The 21,935-nt window shown below is 39.0% G+C and overlaps 3 protein-coding genes across 4 annotated transcripts; 2 read left to right on the top strand and 1 right to left on the bottom strand.

Annotated features, from left to right (window-relative positions):
* Positions 1-836: 836 nt before the first annotated feature.
* LOC108214407 (uncharacterized) lies at positions 837-9,901 on the top strand. Of its 2 annotated transcripts, none has more exons than XM_017386393.2 (10): positions 837-1,021; positions 1,509-1,762; positions 2,747-2,935; positions 3,434-3,526; positions 3,636-3,818; positions 3,904-4,006; positions 4,132-4,317; positions 4,974-7,387; positions 8,069-8,667; positions 9,367-9,901. In XM_017386393.2, exons 2-10 carry the CDS (start codon positions 1,532-1,534, stop codon positions 9,374-9,376), a joined length of 4,008 nt encoding a protein of 1,335 aa, XP_017241882.1. In that variant the 5' UTR covers positions 837-1,021; positions 1,509-1,531; the 3' UTR covers positions 9,377-9,901. The 2 variants fall into 2 exon arrangements, with proteins under 2 accessions (XP_017241882.1, XP_017241881.1); XM_017386392.2 differs by having other exon boundaries at positions 878-1,021; positions 1,505-1,762.
* A 65-nt stretch (positions 9,902-9,966) lies between these two features.
* On the bottom strand, positions 9,967-15,623 carry LOC108212481 (probable trehalose-phosphate phosphatase H). Its single transcript, XM_017384205.2, has 9 exons — positions 15,562-15,623; positions 12,441-12,629; positions 11,484-11,624; positions 11,343-11,414; positions 11,086-11,214; positions 10,954-11,010; positions 10,727-10,828; positions 10,424-10,651; positions 9,967-10,329 (listed from the first exon to the last, which is right to left on the bottom strand). Exons 1-9 carry the CDS (start codon positions 15,577-15,579, stop codon positions 10,183-10,185), a joined length of 1,083 nt encoding a protein of 360 aa, XP_017239694.2. The 5' UTR covers positions 15,580-15,623; the 3' UTR covers positions 9,967-10,182.
* A 432-nt stretch (positions 15,624-16,055) lies between these two features.
* On the top strand, positions 16,056-21,497 carry LOC108212480 (uncharacterized). The gene has a single exon (XM_017384204.2). It carries the CDS (start codon positions 16,056-16,058, stop codon positions 21,495-21,497), a length of 5,442 nt encoding a protein of 1,813 aa, XP_017239693.2.
* The last annotated feature ends 438 nt before the right edge of the window (positions 21,498-21,935 follow it).

Below are 21,935 nucleotides of genomic sequence, written 5' to 3'. Positions count from 1 at the left end.
TATAGTTGAAAAAAAATCCGATAAATTTTGAATGTTATCAAATCTTAATAAATTATAGATAACACAAGTTTTTTAAGCGTAATTTAATACACTGATTGAATATCAATAATATTTTAAAAATAATTCAAAATCTCTATTGATTATTCGCGAATTCTAAAATATTGGGGCCGTTTGGGTTAACTTAAAAGAAGTGACTTCTTGGTTAAAGTAAAGAAGTGGAATAGAAGTGAGAGATAAATTAATAATTATAAGTGGTTAAAGTGTTTGACAAAAAAGTAGAACTTGTAAAGAGAGGCTGGCATTTTCTGCTTCTCTTCCCAAGAGCATTATTTTGTAGTATGAATTAAATATACATGTTTATTCAGCACAAAAATTTCTAAAAATCGAATTAATACACTGACAATACCTTAAATGCTTTGTAATTTTTCTCCAGATTTAAAAATTTGTACTAGTATAATATAAAATCATATTAACAATGCTATTAATTTTCTAGTTATTATTATATCAGATTTTCGCACATTACAAATTTTAAAATGATATAGAAAGGTGTACCTTTTTACTATTTAAAAACAATAACAATACAATCTCGAGTTGTTTTTAATTTTAAAATATAGAAGTAGACAAAAAGAAACTAAAAATAGAAAAGTTAACTCGACTTTACCGCAACAGTAAAACCCTTTCATCTCAGATTTAACTTTTTATTCATATCTCGACTCAATCCTCCATTTCACTCCCAGATAGAGAGATACACGCACACCCTATATGGTTATAATATCATTAATTAATTAATAAAAAGTTTTCTCTATTATAAAATAATATCTTTGAATATTTTTATTATTTGTTGTTTTTATTATCTCAGCCTCTTTATCGCATATACATAATACACAAAAACCCTCATCTATATGCTGCTTAAATTTTCAGTGTGAGCTCTGTTTGTTGATCGAAATCTGTGTTTTCGAGACTTTTTTCGAAGCCCCTTTGGCCCATCTACTCATTCATCAATTTCATCACTAATTCTCAGGTACTTCTTTGATTTAATTTTTCAATCTTTTCTAATTAGATGTTGTTTAAAGCTAGGTTTTTTTTTTCAATTCAGCATGATGGGTTATGTGATTTGTCTAAAGTTTCATTTTTAGCTCTTGTATTTACTAATCTTGAAACCCCATCTGTGTGAAAAGATTGTTGGTGTAGACAATGTCAAGTGTGGGGCAAGTGTTGGGTATAAGCTAATTGTAGATTTGATTTGTGGGTTCTGTTTGGGATTGATTAGAAGTTGGTGGGTAGTCAATAGATTGTTTAATTTAGGGTTAAGAGTAAAGTTTAAGCTTTAGGGGGTGCCTCAATTTCGAAGATTGTTAAAAAGTTGGGAAGTAATGTTATGTGATTGTGCTATGCTTATTTGAAGGTTTGGAAAGGTATTTGAACAATTGATTTGATTTATGTTGCTAGTTGAATTTTTTTTATGTATTTTTATGTCTAGCTCAATTTTGTGTTATTGTTCTAGACAGGCGATAAAAAGGGGTAGTATAACATGGGTAGTCATGAGGGATTGTCTCAGCCAGATGTATTTTATCCTAATGGTCTTTTACCGGAGGAGGCATCTTCTGTGACGAGAGTACTTGATTTGGAGAGATGGTCAATAGCTGAAGAGAGGATTGCTGAGCTGATTGGCAACATTCAGCCAAACAAACCCTCAGAAGACAAAAGAAATGCAGTTGCAAATTACGTGCAACAGCTTATTACTAAGTGTTTCTCATGTCAGGTGTGTGGGTTATCATCATCCTCAAAATTTCCCTTCCCCACTTTTCCGGAGCAGTTACACATTGTTCTATTTATGGTTGTACATCTTTAAGTTCAATTTTGTTTATTCGTTCATAACATAAAAAATCGATAGCATGTTCAAAACTTTAACTAGTGCTTCCCCTGTTTTTGTATCAATTATTAAATTCTTTGCTTATTGGGGTTGTTTTTACCCATTGTGCTGTTTGATTTATGTTACCTTTCTCTCGGATTAAGTTTCTTCCAATAAAATCTGACTGTACTTAATATTGAGGAAGTAATTCGTGGACCTGATCATGTATATTGGTTCCTAAAGAAAGGATAGATAAAAGGAATATGAAATTTTTGAAGTAATATTATCTCTTATATTGGTTCATGAAGGCGTTAAAGGTTTCTATGAATCAACAATATTATTGAATACTTTTGAGAAATTTTTTAAGTACCTAGGATATGATTTGACGTAGGACTAAAGGATAACTTATATAAATTTCTTTGTTTTCACCCCCTTCACTTGTCAAGCAGGTTCATTTTTTTATTTTTGTTTTTTTGATTGAAAATTTATATGACCTATGAAGTTCAGTTCAGCTAGAAAGTATATGTGAGCCCCACCCAGTTACAGGAATTATGGCTAAATAATATGCTGGAGTGAGCAGATAAACAATGTACATAGCTACATAGCACAGATGACATAGTTTTAAATATCTCGAGGATTACTATAATTCAAGAAAATGTTTATATTGTGCTATTCGTTTTTTTTTTTTTAAATAAATTTCATTTGTTGGTGAACACTGAACAGTGATCAACTCATGTTTTAGCCTGATTGATTTTATGTTGGATGAGATATACCAAGCCGTTTGTTTTGAAATACTTGTTAAAACCACAAATTGAGTAAACTGTTTGCAAATTTTATTACTCCATTGCTGTGTGGTGAGGATATTGTTTTGACTTTATAAATAATATATTATAGGTATTTACTTTTGGATCGGTACCCCTCAAGACATACCTCCCCGATGGAGATATTGATTTAACTGCATTCAGTAAGAATCTTGATCTTAAGGACTCCTGGGCTACTGAGGTCCGTGACATGCTTCAGAATGAGGAAAAGAATGATAATGCTGAATTCTGTGTGAAAGAGGTTCAGTACATTCAGGCAGAGGTTGGTTAAATTAAGAAACTTGTGCATACTCATGTGTGAAGACTTTCATGTTTTGTTGAAGTAATGTTTTGCATTTTTTAGCTTTAACATGTATGTCCAAAGAAGTCTGTAGATGAATTAGGTTTGCCATTTAGTTTCTTTCACGATCCTGGTCAATTAAATATCAGATTTACCACATTTTTTCTTCAGGTTGAGGATTTAAAGTTGGTCCAGCATTTCAATATATCTGAACCCATGAAATCAGTATAGTTTCAAGTTAATCTCTTACTATATATGAGTGAATACAACAAAGCCAATGTGATACAAGATTTATTGTTTGCAAAGCTTTACATCTCTCACGAACCTTTAAACATTAAACTTTATCCTTTTTACTAAAATAGTCTGAAAATTGGTCATGGGTTTTCATGTTTATTTTAAAAAATAAAAAACATTTTGTGCAATTTCATTGATGGTTTTTCCTTTTTTCTATATTTACACATCTATATAAATTATTGGCAGGTCAAACTTATAAAATGCCTTGTGGAAAATATTGTTGTGGACATATCTTTCAATCAGCTTGGTGGTTTATGTACACTTTGCTTCCTCGAGGAGGTAAGATTGTCACCTCTAAACAATGCTTTGAAGTATGAAACAGATGCATGGTGTTTGTCATTTCTATATTACTGTGGTTGGCTTCCTGACATAGTTTTCACTTTTTAAGGTTGACAGTTTGATAAACCAAAATCATCTATTCAAGCGCAGTATCATATTGATAAAAGCTTGGTGTTACTATGAGAGCCGAATACTCGGTGCTCATCATGGACTAATTTCAACGTATGCTTTGGAAACATTAGTGTTGTACATATTTCATGTTTACAACAGTAACTTTACAGGACCACTTGAGGTAAATGTAGTAAAGATGTGCAGTTCTTAGTAGTTTTGTTTTACCTTCCAAACTGAAAAACTTACTCGACAATAAACACGTGTAGGTACTATATCGTTTTCTGGAGTTTTTCAGTAAATTTGATTGGGAGCATTATTGTGTTAGTCTCTGGGGTCCAGTACCAATTGTTTCACTTCCTGAAGTAATAGGTATAGATGTTACTATAATATGATATTTTATTGTTTAATTGTATGATATGACGGGTAGTCGGTACATTCTAACTGTTTAAGATTATCGTTGTACCTGATGTTTTCTCTTTGTGATTTTCTTACAGCTGATCCTCCTCGAAAAGATGGTGGAGATTTATTACTCAACAAAGTATTTCTCCGTGCTTGCAGCACTGTATACTCTGTTTTTCCTGGAGGTCAAGAAAACAATGAGCTACCGTTTATTCCAAAACATTTTAATGTCATCGATCCTTTACGTGCAAATAATAATCTCGGGCGTAGTGTGAGTAAAGGTATATATATTACCAAGTCAAGATGGAATTGCTAGAGTGTTATTTATTATGCTGTGTGCGCGTGTGCATGTCATTATGTATTAATAATTTCTTTTTGCAAGAAGTTTCTTCTTGTATCAGTTTTTGTTTTTCTTAGTTGTGGCCTGTTGAGACATTTTATAGCTGATCGTGTTACTATAATGTAGTAGCCAAAGCATGCCTGCTGGTTTTCCAATTGGGATCGAATATATTCTATCTATTGCATTTCTGAAACTGAAAAACTTGAAGTTGTCTTTTTGGTGGCTATTTGTCTGATGGATTGCTGTTTGTGTAAAAGTATTAGTATCTAAACTTCTAATATGCTTTTTGCTTAGCAAAATTATCACTCCTTGTCTAAATGGTAAATGCCAGATGAAGAATAAGGGTTTTTCTACATTGATATGGAATGCATTAGTCTAGGAGTTAGTTTTTGTTTTTGTTGATTTTATGTATCAGCTAATATGTGTATGCAAGAGCTGAATTAAGGTTATCACATAAAGTGCTTAAGCACAAAGAAAAGTCAGTCTTTATGCATATTATCTTTTACCTAATGTCTTATACTTGTTCATTAATGAGCATAAAGTCAGTCAATTATTGTATCTGTTGCTAAGTCACCTGTTTCTTCTTATTTTTGACAGGCAACTTCTTTAGGATTCGGAGTGCCTTTGCTTTTGGTGCTGAAAAGCTTGCAAGAATGCTTGATTGTCCTCGGGAAAATGTAATTGCAGAAGTCAATCAGTTTTTTCTGAATACATGGGATAGACATGGAAAAGGCCATCGCCCTGATGCACTGGGTTCTGGTCTTCGTAGTCTACGACCTCTTAATCTAAATCAGGTTAATGGGTCCAGTGATGTTACATATCCTTTAAACAGCAAAAAAATCCAATCTGCCGGACGTGAAGTTAAGCTTCAGAAAAGTTCTCACTTGTCTAATGGCATTCTTCAACAGAAAGGAAATCAACCCTTCAAGACTAACTCTAGGACAATTAATAATACTGCTGCGTTACAGAGCCAGAAGACATCTGCTAACTCAACTTGCTCAGTGGTATCCAATCAGAACCATCATACACCCCCAGAGGATGATGGTAAACATAATGCACACATTGACAATGGGAGAAATAAACTAGATCAGATGGGAAACAAAATGAATTTAAGGTATCAGTATGAAAGGACAAACTCAACCGCAGAGCGTATGGGAAGAGAGAATGAAAGTTTACATCGATCCAGGCATAACAGAACATCAGAAACAGTGAGGGAGCAAGCTGCTGCATCAAGATTAGATTATGGCAGGAAAAATTCTAGTCATGAATCCTCAACTGACAACGATGCAAGATCTAATACTGCCTTCTCTTCAAACACTGCTCCAAATAGACTTCCCAGTCATTCTGCCTCAAATGCCAGGCAAGAAGACGGAAACTCTGCTCCTGAGACACTGCAAATGCATCAGGAAGAACAAGATCTTGTAAACATGATGGCATCTTCAAGGGTTCATAGTCTTGAGGGACATTATCAGATGCCAATGAAGTTTGCTTCATCTCATCTGCCTGTTCCATTTTCACCTTCATATTTAGCTTCAATGGGGTACCCAAATAGAATCCCTAGCGGCATGGGCCCAAATGGTTTTAATCCATATGAGATGCCTTGGGCATTGCATGCACACTATTCTCAAGGTTTAGTGTCTATGCCTCAGTTCACTCCAAATGTAAGAACAGCTGCACATCACCAAGAGGAGATTGTTGAACCAAATGAAGATTATTTAACATACAGGGACATTCACAATGATGATGTTGATCATGGTCAATGGTCAGAGCAAAATGAAAATTCTGTCCAAGGATGTGACCCTGATGATGAGAGTCTCCAAGTGCAACAGTCAGAAAATAAGAAACCACTATTTTCTGGAGGGTCCACGGTTGTTAATGCGCCTCACCTTCCAAGCAGGGAGAATTATTTAGTGGATGGCCATGGGTCAATATATGAAGACAGAAGTTCGATGGAAAATATAGTTGATAATCATCGACATCATAGACGAAGTGAGGTTTATTCTTCAAGCCAAGGCTCTCTGCCTGCCGCACGGACCACTTCATCGAGATCTAAACTGTCTTCTGAAGGTTCATGTGATGGGTCATCTTTGAAGAGTTCTAGGTCTGTAAGGGAAATTCGCGAAAGGGTGGACAGGAAATCTGTTCAACCTGTTGAACATTCTCAAATTTATAAGAACGGATTACAACATGAAAACGATTCTGTTGACTTTCCTTCTCCTCGGGCTGCTGATGACAGTCGAGATTGGATTCCGTTGTCAACTGTTGATTCTGAAGTTGTAGAGGACACGGGACATAGGAATGTAGCTCCTTTTCTTCGCTTGCATCAAATACCTAGTTATGGAACAGCACAGTTGAGTGGGCCGAATTCATTAGGTTCTGTCGCTCCAATTCCTGTAGTTAATGAATCATGGCAAAGAACATCTGATGACCATGGTTCTCTGCCCTTTGCATTTTATCCTGCAGGACCACCAGTACCTTTCGTAACAATGCTTCCATTCTATGGCTTTCCATCTGAGACAGAAGCCTCAGATGGATCTGCAAATCATTTTGAGAGGGATGAGGATTTCGATCCATCCCACATCAATCAATCTGGTCAAAGGACGACCGAAAGTGTTGATCATATACAAAATTCTGGTCAATTAAACAAGAAGTGGGCGCCCTCGGAGGAGCTTTCTCCAGAGAAGTCTGATTTTCTGAATGGCGACTTCATCAGCCACTGGCACAATCTCCAGTATGGACGTTCCTGCCAGAGTCCTGACCAGGAACCTGTGCTTTGTCCTCCACCAGTTGTACCTCCAATGTATGTTCAGGGACATATGCCATCAGATGGCCCTGGAAGACCTTTGTCTGCTAATGCCAGCCTTTTCACTCAGCTTATGGGTTATGGTCCTGGTACTGTTCATGTTTCACCTCTCCAGCCTGGTCCTAATAGACATGGAGGTGCTTATCAGGCTTCCGGTGATGAAATACCTAGATATCGTGGTGGAACTGGAACATACCTTCCCAATATGGTAATCTAGTTTTTATGATTTAGAAGTTGTTTTTAAATGCATATACATCTTATCTGACGACATCAATCAAATAATAAATGGATCTAGTATTTAATATTATGGATAAATTATATGTATTTTTTATTCTCATTTCAAGTTCATGTGTCATTTCTGGATGCGTATAAGGTATTGATTATCTTTTCCCTGATTCTTTAGTTCTGCAGTTACCTGTGAGTGACCATTTGTAATATCGCATATTACCTAGTAACATTGTTACTATTAAGTAAATACTTACTACCCTCAGTAGACCATATATGGTGTTACGAAATTTCTTAACACTCCTAGGTACAAGCTTAGTTCTGTACAGATTATTTCACCCACCGTGCGAGCAGTTCTCAAACATATACTATTGAGTACTTTCATGAAACGTTTTTAGGACACTAGGGAAAATGAACCCAGACAAAAGATCATGCACTTCCTTTTCGTATATATATGGTCATTGAAATTCTGGCTGCCTAAGACAGTTAGTCACCTTTCTAGGGATTTATTGTTTCATAGCATTTAAGATGAAAAGGTTACTTGCACTGGGCAATTGGATACCATGTCATGTTGTTGCTACTATTTTCAGTGTCTGGTCAAAATTGCAAATACTTCATGCCGTGTCCATGCTGTATTTACGATATCTGATCCTACTTCTTACAGAAACTTCAGTTGGACCGACAGTCTTCCAAGGCCCGGAACAGCAAAGGGAACTACGGTAATGATCGCAAGAATCATAATGCTGATAGAGACCCGAACTGGGGTCTTGACTCAAAGCTACAATATGCTGGTCGTGGCCAAAGTCGAAACCAAGCTGAGATGTCAAACACAAGAATAGATCGACATGTTCCCAACAACAGTCGACCTGATAAGAAGTTGTATACAGTCAACCCTTATTCAATGCGTTCAAACCATCTACAGAATGGCCCAATCAGCTCTTCAAAATCATTTGTTCAAGCTTCTAGCAATGTACCATATGGCATGTATCCTGTGCCAGTAATGAATCCAAACGGAGCTGCTCCTTCAGGAAACAATGTTCCTTCTGTTGTTATGTTTTATCCTTATGACCAAAACATGGGTGGTGATTCACCTGCTGAACGACAACTCAAGTTTGGTTCTATTGCACCTATGCATTTCTCTAACCTGAAAGATGCGGCACAGCTTGGTAGAAGTTCATCCAATGACGACAGACAACAGCGAAATTTTTCAGTAGGTTCTGGCCATTCTTCACCAGATTTACCCTCTTCACCAATGCATCACAGGTAATATATATTCGCTGATTTGTATTTACTGCTTTAAAGAATTACTCCATCCGCCCCTTTCAATTGTTTACATTGGAGGACAGGGGCTCGGCACGCATTCTAATGTTCTCATAAAATATAGTTTGATAAATTATTTTTAGTTTTTTTTTCTTTTGAATAAATATTTACTATCTAAATTTTTATACAAAAAAGAAAAATTTCAAAAAAAAGTTATGAAACTATGTTTTATATGCGTCTTAAAATGTGTCGAGCAATGTAAAAAGTGTAAAGAAATGAGAGGGATGGAGGGAGTAAAACAATTTTATTAGTTCCACATCTTGTAGAATTTATTGATTTAACTGGATTTTGTTGTAAAGTTAATTAGTTTTTACCATGCCACCCCCTTTGGTATTCTAATGATTGAAGTTGTCCACACAAAAAATAAATCATCTCAGTTGAATACTAAATTTCTTTACTAGATCGTTAATGCTTAGTCTAGTGGATGCTCTTCTCCTCTTTGTTGGGGGCATATGCGTGGGTGATTATTAGAATTTCTGTGATTGACTATGACGGAAAAAAAATAAAAACATTACTAGCATCTTTTATCATTTAATCTTTGGTGATCTGCTCTAATGCTATAGTTGGTGGTGCTTTTTGCTAAATAAAAGAAGTTGTTGCTTTAGTTGACTTGATTTTGTATTTTTTTTTTATGTTCGAAAGGGGCGCATGAATATAATCCCAGATTAACGCAGAAGCACCAGTTGAGCTATGCATCCCTCCTTTCTCTTTGAAGATGAACCAGAAAGATAATAGCCATGGTAAAATAATACGGTTCCATGATCCGTAGACACATCTGCTGGGGTTATGTTTTTGACCATCAAAGCATCAAGCATCTGTTCTTGGTCTGCGTATTCTTGTTTAGCATGCATGTTTTGAAAATGTTATAGCTGTGCTCATCGGCAGCAGAAGTCCTTCCACTTTGACAAGGTGGTTACAAGAAGCTTGGAAGTTTGCTGGGATGTATTTTGGGTGGGGTTTTTTTTGGGGTGGAGGGGGTTGCATGCAATTCAAGGGAAAAGAGAGAGGGGTTGTGCCTTTATAGTTTTTTCTTTGCGTTTTGAAAATGTTCTAGGAATTCTCTCCGGAGTTCATTTTGTTAGGTCTACTTCTGTATATAATACATATGATGTAGGCCTGAACTTTGCTATATCTTAGTTTGACATCTTATTTCAAATGACCTAAAGTTTGAGAAATTCGCGCTATCTTGTATTATTGGCTTTCCGTGCCCCTTTTTCAGCGAATGTTGTAATCTGTGGTTTATACTTGGTTAACACATTTCACCCGGTTCACAGCTTTGAAAGATCTGTGTCCGCAAACCTTTGACAGGATAACTTTTGTTTTCTTACAGCTATAATTTGATGCACACAGCTAGTGTTGTTTTCATATCTATACTCCAGTACATAATTCTTATACCAAACAAAGCTACAGGTGATAGATGTCGATTCGAGCGGCTGTGTACCGGATTTGAAGCAAGTGCTAACAGTAATGTGCAGATTTCCATCTAGCCATTCTTATCAAGAAAGATAAAACTTCTGAAGGATCACGCAGTGAGTATGAGGCTGCTGTCTGTCTCGGTTTCGAAGTTACTATGATCGGGAAACCAGCTCCCCTGCTCTTTAAAACCTGCACATTTCAACATCTCTCCGTCATTTCTCTTAGATAAGCACTTGATTGTCATTATGCAGAATGCATTTAGATAGATAGAATTAGTTACTACATTAAAAGCATCTTCATCAGTTTTATCGTCTCCTATGTAGAGCGGTACAGCATCATCGTTGTCGCTTGAGCTTGTAAAGCCAAGAGTTTCCAGCAAATATTCGAGGGCATGCCCTTTGTTCCACTTTATCGATGGCCTGATTTCTAATACCTTCTTACCCCTTGTCATGTGAAATTTCGGATACTCTTTTAATATCCTCTCGACTAGTTTCTCCAGCTTCTGGTAATCCTGCACAAAAACACACACATTTAATGTTAACTGTGTCGAAATTTGTCTGCAGATTGGACTTATGGCATCGTATACCTGTTCTTTGACATGGCGGTAGTGCACAGAGATGCAGAACCTATTATCCTCGATCATAACTCCGTCGATTTCACCTGTTTTCTTCTCCAGCTTCTTCAACATCTGCATTCGTTCACAGAAGTAAGTAAATTTCCATTTCTAACTTCTTCAAATCATGCTATGCTACAGGCTCGTATATAAATCTTCATCTTGCATATATGCAAAGATAATTACTCGGGTTGGCATACCTTCTCGATTTGGGGTAGAAACTCTTGAGCAGGTTGGAATGTCACAAATTCTTGATCCTAAAAGATCAATTTAGCATCTATTAGTGCATCTGCAAATTATTTCCAGATGACATAATAAAATTGCGCCCTTACATTTTCGTCCAAGGTCCTGGTCTCGTACTTGCCACCATAGGAAGTGTTAGCTTGCTGCGGAGGTCCCATAATGTCCATCCCATGGCTCCCCGCATATAGTACCTCCTTTAGCTTCACAAATTCGTACACCTTCATTCAATTCAAGCGCACATTAAATTAGTCGGTCTATGACATTCAATCGGCTGATCAGATTTCCATTTGTCGATCACATTTCGAACCTGGTAGAGATTCTGTGAAATAACTCATGTGCTACCTACCTTGTTACGGCTTCTGCCACTTATTATAGCTGTGGGGAAGTGCCTGGAGACTTCCTGGACTGCCGAGCGCATCTGCATATTCGTCATTGTTAAATGTGAATTTAATCAATGTGCAGGTAGAAAAAGAATTTTAGATTTTACCGGATTGGACATGAAGGCACGATCCGGATCACTAACGATAGGGGAGAGGGTTCCGTCATAATCCAGGAACACGACGATGCTCTTCCCTCTAGCAGCGTTCATGATTTCTCTAAAGGATGACAATGCAGAAGGGTGTTCCCTCTGTAGCAATACATAGAACTCGATTGAATGAGTTTATAATTTATGGCTTAAACGTAATTTATGATTTAACATTATTTGTTGGTAGCTTAAAATGTTTGAGTAATTTTGACTTATTAATGATTTATAGGTTCTTTAAAATATAATAATAAAAATAAAAGTGATTTATGGGTATATAACTTTTGAATAATTTTTATCAAAGAAATTCACAAAAATTATGTCACTGTGAAAAATATCCCAAACAAACTTCTGACTTTAAGTTAGTTTTTGGCTTATCTCTCACTTTATACTGATTTCTACAGATATATTTTTCAATTTAAAATCAGATATGGCTTAAACCTCGGGCTTTTTAAACCCACCTAACATGCTCATAAACACACCATGAAGAGTACATTAATAAGTTTATAATCAAAACTCCAATACAAATATGTATATTATATCTATAATTATGATTTAATAAATAAACAAACAAATAAATATTCAGTGTTGTAAAAAGAGAAAATCGGCGATTAATCGAAATGATTAATAGGATCATTATCCAGAATTAATTTAATATTATACATATAATCATATTTTAAAATTTTAAAGTTGTCCCACTAATTTTTTTAAATTTTAATATTTTACATGATTTATCCAATTTTTGACCAATTAATCATCGTTTTAGTTAAATATCAAATTAATTTTTTTTATAATATAAATAATCTTAATTTAAAAAGATGAATAAAAAAATATCAAAAATATTAAAAAAATAATTTAAAACAACCCGCGCTAAAGCACGGGTTAGAAAGCTAGTCAGGATAAAACAAGAAATGAACTCACCAGCCAAGAATTGTAGTCTGCATCACCATGACTTGTATCATGAGGATCTCTGCTACAGTGACTGCTAGTCTTATGATCATGTCTTCCTTTAGAGATGAACTCAACATCATCCTGTTGATGTTTTTTCTTGAACCAATTTTTTAGTGTCACCGCCTTTTCAAGTTTGGCACAGTATTTCTCTCCCAGTGTCTGTACCCATACAAATTCAAAATTTCCGAGTAGATTAATATTTCGAGATCATGCTGTAACTAATTTCTTGTTGCAAATAATTGATGTTTAAACTTTTTCGAATAATTTATCTGAATGCGTTGCAAACCAGAAAAGGACAGAGCGAGAGAGGGGACAAAACATGAAGAAAGGGAATTATAAGTCAAATTCCATGACTCAACATTGCATGGCCAACGTTAACTAGGTTGTCACTCAAGGGCCCAAGGGCCATGAATCATGATAACAATCTTTAACTACTTAAACTGACCTTAACTACTACTAATATTTTTTTTAATTTTTGTTCCTGAATAAATGTTTAATATTTAAATTTTTATTAAAAAATTTAATTTTTTTTATAAAATTATATTTCATAATAGTTTAAAATGCGGGCAAATAAGGAACGTTAATAACTTCCTGGGACGGAGAAAGTATATTTTATGAAAATATACTTTCTTTTTGATTATGTGATAACATGGAGAAAAAGCTACAATGCTTTCGATTTATTTATTACTACTTTCTAACTACTATATACTCCCTCTGTTTTTTTTTATATGTCACTTTTGACTTGAGCACGTAACTTTAGGTGCGTTGACCAACTAGCAAAAATTACTATTTTTAATTGATTTTTTTTGTGAATTAAAATTTTGGTTATATATTTTTATTCAGAAAAAGAAAATTTCAAAAATCATACTTTTAACTACCCGGTCAAAGCACTTAAAAGTGTGTGCCAAAAAGTCAAACGTCATATATTAAAAAACAGAGGGAGTAACTCAATTACGTATTTACTAGAGTTGCAACAGGACAAATATTCACGTGTCGGTCAGCTGATCAAGGAGTATGAATCTGATGAATAATATAGACGTAACCATAAGACTGAAGGTATGTTGGTGTGTGTAAGACATGACATAAATATAGAGTAGTACATAAGATGCATGTAAAAAATTTTCTTCACAAGTCAAGAGTAGTTTAAAAGCCAAAATGATCAAGTGATTGATTCCTTCTACCGTAACATGATCAACCGACCAATTACATTTTTAAGTAGACCACCCTGGCCCTGTAGACTGGAAGAACAAAAGTTTTAGTGTGATGGATCCGTATGTCTCCCTCAAAATAATGATTTGTTTTATTATGACTGAACAAAGTTCCATGTAGTCCACATATTTACTGTAGTACCGTAGACCATATATGTTCTGCAACTATAGAATGACATAAAAACATTGCAAAATGTGTTATTTTGCAAATCATGTTCTATAAACATCATTATTTTGTTAAAAATTTTGACAATCCTAAACATTCTACAAGTTAAATAGTGAAAAACACATTATTCTGCAAAATATGTTAAGTTTGCAGAACATATTTACATATTACAGAACATATGTGTTCTACTTGTCGAACATAAATGATTTTCAATATTTTTCATGAAATAGTGATATTTATAGAATGTATTTCACAAAATAACAAGTTTCATATATTTTGCAATGTTTTTATGTCATTCTATAATTGCTGAACATACATGGTCTACGGTACTACAGTAAATATGTGGACTACATAGAACTTAACTCTATTATGACTTAATCAAATTGATCAAATATTAACTAACCAATCACATATTTTATATGATTAACCAAATTTAAGAATTACATTACTAGAACTTATAAATTATATGTTTTAAATATAGAAAAGTTCTATGGAGACCACTTTTATTGGAGACCGTGGAGACCACTTATGTTCTGCAATCAAAACACTATATATAAAATACATTATTTTGTGAAATATGTTCAACAAATATCATGTATTCATTAAAATTGTTGAAGATCATCTATGTTTCATAAGTATATAATGTGTGTTCTGCAAGTTGAACAATGTTCTGCAAACTAAATATATTTCGTAGAATATAACATTTTGTAATGTTCTACATACGAAACTTATATGATATTCAAGATTTTAAAGTGAAATAATGATTTTGTATAACATGATGTGCAAAACTATACATTTTGCAATGTTTTTATGCAATATTTCACTTGCAGAACATAAGTGGTCTCCACGGTCTCCAATAAAAATGGTCTACATAGAACTTTACTCTTTAAATATATATTTTAACCTTTAAAGATCATAAGAGAATTAGTTTCATTCTTTATAATTAAAAATAGGTCAATTCAGTAAAATCTAACAAATTATTATTTAAAGATGGAGTCATCGTAAAATATATGGACGTGTATAATTTTATACTCCCTCTCAAGTTTTACCTTAATTTTTTGCACATATTTTGATATTTCTATAAATTATAGTTTCATAATTTTTTTAAAATTTTTTTTCATAAAAAAAGATTGACATCTAAACTTTTATTTAAAAAATATATTATGAAATTATATTTTATAAGAGTCTCGGTGTTAGTTCGGACCGAGGGTGTAGCAAGAACTATATTCGGCTAGGTGACAGCTATATGAACTCTTTCCCGTTCCGCTCTGATCCCGTTATAGTTAGAATGTGGATCAACCTCGAACCATCTCCCCTCAAACGTCATTGTCAGAGACCATACTAACACTCAGTCACTGTAAATGGTCGGCGGCGACCCAAGTCTCGTCAATCATTCATCCGGCCCGGGCCCTAGCTGGCGACTGAAGTTTGTGATTCTAAACCGTTCCAAATGATTTGATTTGAGAAAGGGGCATAAAAGAAAATTATATTTAATTTATACTAACTATATTCTTTTCAGGTGATCAATACAAAGAGAACATATCATTTTCTTTCACTTCTGCTTGAGATAACAAAATAAGAATTCAACGTAAATAATAAAAATGCTTCAAATTGTTCCTTAGCAAAAAACTTTAATATTGAAAATAAAAAACTCAAGTTGAGCATGCACATGAATGAGAAACAAAATACTTAAGAGCAAGTGAAAAAAGCAACTGACCTTTTGGTTCTCAGCCATATATAATGCTCCAGGGCTTTGATCACAAGTTGAAGTTGGGAATGGAAGTGTTGGATTATAAGCCTTGGCCCATTTCGTCAAGGCCCAAAAGCAGGTCCGGCCCATTGAACTTAAACGTTACTATTGCAACGGTCGGGGCGAGAGAATCCCGCCTCCTTTACTCGCCATAACTTCCCTCCCGCATCGGGCGGGAACGTTACAAAACTCAGGTTCATCTCCCCCCTATATAAAGAAGGTAAATCGAGGGTAATAGACATTCACAACTTTACACACTTTTACATACTCGCTTGCAGTTCTACAAAACCCCTTCCTTGAGCCACTAACTTATTCTCACGCCGGAGGTGAATCGGGGGACAATCCCTCGCATTCTTCTCTATTTCAGGTCACTCTCAGGCTTCGGCATCCGGCAGAACTTTGGCTCCAACATTGGCGCCGTCTGTGGGAACTGCAAGTAGAATTTCTCATAAATCAACACCATGACAAACACCACCGAACAGACCACTGGAAATACCTCCAACCCAAACCCAGGTTTCGACTTTGGCAATAGTCCCGAAGGGCTGTTGCCCACCCCCGAAGAACAACAGCAGATGCTGTTGAAATGGCGAGAAGAGCAGGCTGCTAAAGCCCAGTCTTCCAAGACCAAAGAGCAAGAAGCTGCCCGACTAGCCAAGAAGAGGGAAGCCGACGAACTCCGGCTGAAGGCCCTCCAGCTACAAAGGGAAGAGATTGAGCTCCAAGAGAGAGCCCTCCGAGAGGCCTTGGAGGCCGAAGCAGATCGAGTGCCGGAAGGCGAAGGAAATAAGAAGAGGAATCGGGAAGACCAAGACGGGTCTTCGGACTCCGAGTCACATTCCCGGGGGCCTCGTCACAGGCATGTCACACCTTCGGATACCGAAGGAGAAGAAGGTCCCCACGTTAGGGACCGACTTCGCCGAATGGAGAAGGCCATGTTTGGGGACAAGACGTTGACCCATGAGCCAGTGATAGTCGAGGAGATCGAGCAATATCGGCCGCCCCCGGGTAGACAGTTCCCGAAGATGAATGAATTTAACGGGAAGGGCGACCCGATCGATCACTGCGACAAGTACGAGTCCCTGATGACTGGAATGGGGCATTGTGACATCATGCTATGCAAGATGTTCAAGACCTACCTGAAGGGATCCGCTACGATGTGGTACCGATCCCTACGACCAAGGTCGGTCAGTTCTTATGATCAATTGAAACGCAAGTTTTTGAGGCACTACTCCCACTTGTGCCGAAGAGAGAAGGATACAGAAGCCCTTATTCATTGCCGACAGAGGCCCAATGAGGAGTTGGGCGATTACTTGGCCAGGTTCAAGGAAGAAGCTGGGATGGTCACTAATCTGGATAAGGTGAAGGCTGCGGGGTTCCTGACGGCTGGTCTGGATCCGGTTAAGGGTAAGAAGCTCCGATCATCTTTGTACGATATACCCCCCAAATCGCTGAATGACATCTATTTGCGGGGAGAAAGCATCAGAAGGAAGATGGAATCCATCGGGGGACACAAGGGCGACCGGAAAGATGATCGGTACAGTTCCCGTTCGGACGGCAGGGGAAAGAGAAATGACGGCCGCCGAAGCAGGAGAGATGAAAGGGATGAAAAGCTGGATAGGGGGGCCGAACGAAGGAGAGATAGAGACAGCACTGTGTTCACTCCTCTGAATACATCTGTCTCCAAGATTCTTAACGAAATTAAAGGGAAGCCAGGATTCGTTCGACCGCCGAAGATGAAGATCCCGGATTACAAGAAGAACTCTGATAAGTATTGCGACTATCATCGGGACAACGGGCATAATACCGATGAATGCTACCACTTGAAGAAGTTGATAGAAAGGATGGTCAAGGCTGGCGATTTAAACCAGTATGTTAAGGATCTGAGGGATCGGTTGGGTCCCAGAGAAGATAAAGGGAAGGCGCCCGAAGAAGGTGAGAGGTATAGAGGTGAGGTCCGAACAATTTTCGGGGGAACAATTCTGGACCGAAGTAGCAAAACAGCTAAGAAGAAGTACGCCCGACAAGTCTACAATCTCTATAGCATCAACTCCACCAAACAGTCGTATCCTATAATGTTTTCACAAGAAGATTATGAAGATGTTATGCTGCCACACGAGGATCCGCTGGTCATAAATCCTGTGATCGGCCAGAACAAGATCTGGAAGGTTCTGGTGGACGGGGGAAGTTCTGTTAACGTCCTCTACTACAACACCTACCAGAAGATGAACCTGGAAGGCAAGCAGATCGATACCTGCTACGAGGCACCCCTCTATGGTTTCGGCAACCAGCCGGTCCCGATTGAAGGTACGATCCACTTGCCCTTATTGCTCGGTAAATCCCCTTATACTGTGGAAAAACAGGTCAAGTTCTATGTGGTCCGAGTCGAGAGTCCCTTCAATGCCATCTTGGGAAGGCCTGTTCTCACTGCTTTCGAAGCCATTGCCTCTATTCCCCACCTTAAGTTGAAGTTCCCGACCGAAAAGGGGGTGGGCGAGATGAGAGGTGATCAGAAGGCAGCTAGGATCATTATGCTGGAAGACTTGGAGAAAGATAAGGATCTAGGTGGCGCCGAAGGAAACAAACGGCGCCGAACCGAAGATGGTCCTGGGGGCAGCGGCCATGCCCTACACATTGAGTTGGAGAAGTTTGGAAATGATCTCTCAAACCCGATAGCCGAACCTGGCACTGAAACCGAAGAGGTGGAATTATATGCAGGATGCTCGGGAAAAATGGTTCGGATCGGTAAAGATATGGAATCAGGGTTGAAGGAAAAAGTGATTGATATGGTCCGTCGCTACCATGATGTTTTTGCCTGGGGGCCCGAGGATATGCCTGGGTTGGATGAGTCGATCGCTCGGCACAGGCTGAATGTTCATCCACAGGCTGTGCCCGTTAAGCAAAAGAAGAGGAACTTCGCTGTGGAGAGGCAGAAGGTGATTGAGGCCGAAGTTGAGAAATTACTGGAGGCCAAGTTCATCGAAGAAATCGAGTATCCAGAATGGTTGGCAAATGTGGTGGTGGTCAAAAAGTCAAACAACAAGTGGAGAATGTGTGTCGATTATACCGACCTCAACAAGAATTGCCCGAAGGATCACTACCCCTTGCCGAACATCGATCAGCTGATAGATGCCACCTCTGGCTATCAAATACTCAGCTTTTTGGATGCATTCTCAGGGTATCATCAGATCGCCATGGATGCCGAGGATATTCCTAAGACAGCATTCATTACCCCGAAGGGAACCTATGCTTACGTCAAGATGCCCTTCGGTCTGAAAAATGCGGGGGCCACTTTCCAAAGGATGGTGAACAAAGTCTTCGCCGATCAGATAGGCCGAAACATGGAATGTTACGTAGACGATATGATAGTGAAGTCCTTGTTTCAGGATCACGCCGATGACCTCAAGGAATGCTTCGAGACTCTAAGACGGAACAACATGAAGATCAACCCCGCCAAGTGCACCTTCGGGGTTTGTAGTGGCAAGTTCCTAGGGTACATGGTCAGCGCAAGGGGGATCGAGGCGAATCCCGAGAAGATAAAGGCAGTGGTAGAAATGGAAGCCCCGAAGACCATTCGGGACATTCAGAAGCTAACAGGGCGACTGGCAGCCCTCCGAAGGTTCATCTCTCGGTCGGCAGAAAAAGCGCTCCCCTTCTTCGAAGTTTTGAAGGGAGCCAAGAATTTTGAGTGGGGGCCGAACTGCATAAAGGCCTTCGAAGAAATAAAGGAATATTTGGTTAAAGCCCCTCTGCTGCTGAGGCCCGATCCGAAGGAGACCCTCCAGCTGTACTTGGCAGTAAGTGACCGAACCCTTGGGGCGGTCTTAGTGAAGGAGCACGAGAAGAACCAACATCCGGTCTTCTATGTGTCTCATATGCTGAGGGACGCCGAAACCCGATACCCGAATGCCGAAAAGTTCGCATATGGGCTGGTCATGGCCTCCCGAAAATTGCGACACTATTTCCAAGGACGAACGATACAAGTGGTCACCGACCAACCTTTGAAGAAAATTCTCAGCCGACCGGAGGCTTCGGGCAGAGTCGTCGCCTGGTCTGTAGAATTGGGGGAATACGACCTAGAGTATGTTCCCCGAACAGCCATTAAAGCCCAAGCCTTGGTTGACTTCATGGTGGAGTGCCGTTTTTCCGGACCGAAGGACTTGGAGCCGAAGGAACAGCTCATTCGGACTCCAGGAAAGTGGAAGTTGTTTGTGGATGGGTCGGTGGCCAGGTCAAAATGTGGGGCCGGATTGATCCTTTCTAGCCCCGATGGATTTGAGATTTGTCAAGCCATCCGGTTCACTTTCCCTTTGACCAACAATGAGGCCGAGTACGAGGCCCTCTTGGCAGGAATGGGTCTAGCCAAAAATCTAGAGGTAAGGCACTTGAGGGCTTTCAGCGACTCCATGCTGGTTGTCAAGCACTTTTCTGGGGAATATGAACAGAAGGAGCCCCGAACGAAGGCTTACGCCGCTAAAGTACGGGAACAAACTCAGTTTTTCGAAACATTCGAATTAAGCGCCATCGGTCGGGAGGACAATGGACGCGCCGATGCTCTCTCTCGCTTAGCCTCGGCCGAAACACAGAATTTGACGGGGTCCATATACTTGACGGAGGTAAAAACGCCTTCGGTCGACAAGAAAGCTTGCCTAGAAATTCATCAAGGCATAAATTGGATGACCCCCATCAGAACATACTTAGAAAAGGGGTTCTTGCCCTTAGAGAAGAAGGAAGCCCAAAAGATAAAGTACCGAGCAGCTAGCTACACACTGATCGGGGGCCGACTCTTTAGGCGATCAGTCTCTCAGCCCCTGCTCCGATGCTTGAATCCAGAGGAACAGCTGTTAGCCCTGGAGACGGTTCATGAAGGAATCTGTGGCGAACACCTGGCCGGCCGATCCCTAGCCCTAAAGATACTCCGACAGGGATTCTTTTGGCCAACCCTCAGAGAAGATGCAGCCAACTATTCCAAGAAATGCCGACAGTGTCAAATCCACAGCAATGTTCCAAAGCAACCCCCGGAAGAAATGACTTCGGTCCTCAGCCCAATACCTTTCTCCATGTGGGCCATCGACATAGTCGGAATTCTACCGACCAGCACCAGGCAAGCCAAATATTGCATAGTGGCCATTGATTACATGACAAAGTGGGTCGAAGCCCGACCACTTTCAGCTATCACCGAGCAGGCTGCCAAGAAATTCTTCCTGGAGCAGATAATCGTGAGGTTCGGAATACCGATGGTGTGTGTGTCCGATAACGGCACCCAGTTTGTCGGGAAAAAGTTCAAGGAATTCTTGGCCAGCTTCGGCATTCAACAGAGGTTTAGCTCGGTCGGTCATCCCCAAGGAAACGGGGCGATCGAGGCAGCAAACAAGATCATCTTCCACGGGATCAAGAAGCGCCTTGGAGAAGCTAAGGGACTGTGGGCCGAAGAGCTCCCTTGGGTCCTGTGGGCATACCGAACCACTCCTCGCTCTTCGACAGGAGAAACCCCGTTTCGGTTAGCTTACGGGACCGACTCGCTTGTCCCGGTTGAGGTTGGCCTGGAATCTTACCGAACCCAGGTCTTCAACCCCGATACTAATGAATATGGACTCCGAGGAAACCTGGATCTCCTAGAAGAAGAAAGAGAAGCCGCCCATCAGAGGAACGTCCGATATCAACAGCAAGCATCTCAGTATTATGATTCGGGAATCCGAAAGCGATCCTTCAGAGTGGGGGACATGGTTCTCCGGGATCTGGCAACTTCTATGCCAACAAAGCAAGGCAAGCTTATGCCGAACTGGGAGGGCCCATACACTGTTGTTGAGATAGTTCGGCCGGGAACGTACAAACTTGCCACTCCGGATGGAAGCCCCATTAAGAACACTTGGCATGCTTCCCAACTCCGGAAATATTATCAGTAAGGCTTCCCGTCCGAACATTTTACTTTCAGTACTACATTACAATTATGTAATTGTTTCCCTTCCAATGAATAAAAGCTCCTACTTCAAATTTTTTGAGTAATTTCAACTTGCTAAACACTCCAACCGATCCCGTAACTCGGGGCAACCTGATCAAAATTACGGGACCGTAGGAGTTGGCCTTGGTTCGACTTAATATTTGCACGATTGTTTCTATCTGTAATGGGGCCGATCGAATTCCTACCTTAAACATAGTAACAATCTCCAAATACTGGGGGAATCCAGAGGCATCGTGCTGAAGCCGACATCTAGGCTAAAGATATACAACTTGAAAATTATGATAAACATGTATCGAGACCCTTCGGTCGGAGACATACATAACATTTAAAATAAACATGTATCGAGACTCTTCGGTCAGAGACGTACATAAAAACATGTATG

Source organism: Daucus carota, chromosome 3 (genome assembly GCF_001625215.2).
Source record: "Daucus carota subsp. sativus chromosome 3, DH1 v3.0, whole genome shotgun sequence".
Classification (NCBI taxonomy): domain Eukaryota; kingdom Viridiplantae; phylum Streptophyta; class Magnoliopsida; order Apiales; family Apiaceae; genus Daucus; species Daucus carota.
Note: the sequence above shows the minus strand (reverse complement) of the source record. Positions and strands in the feature narration are given on the sequence as shown.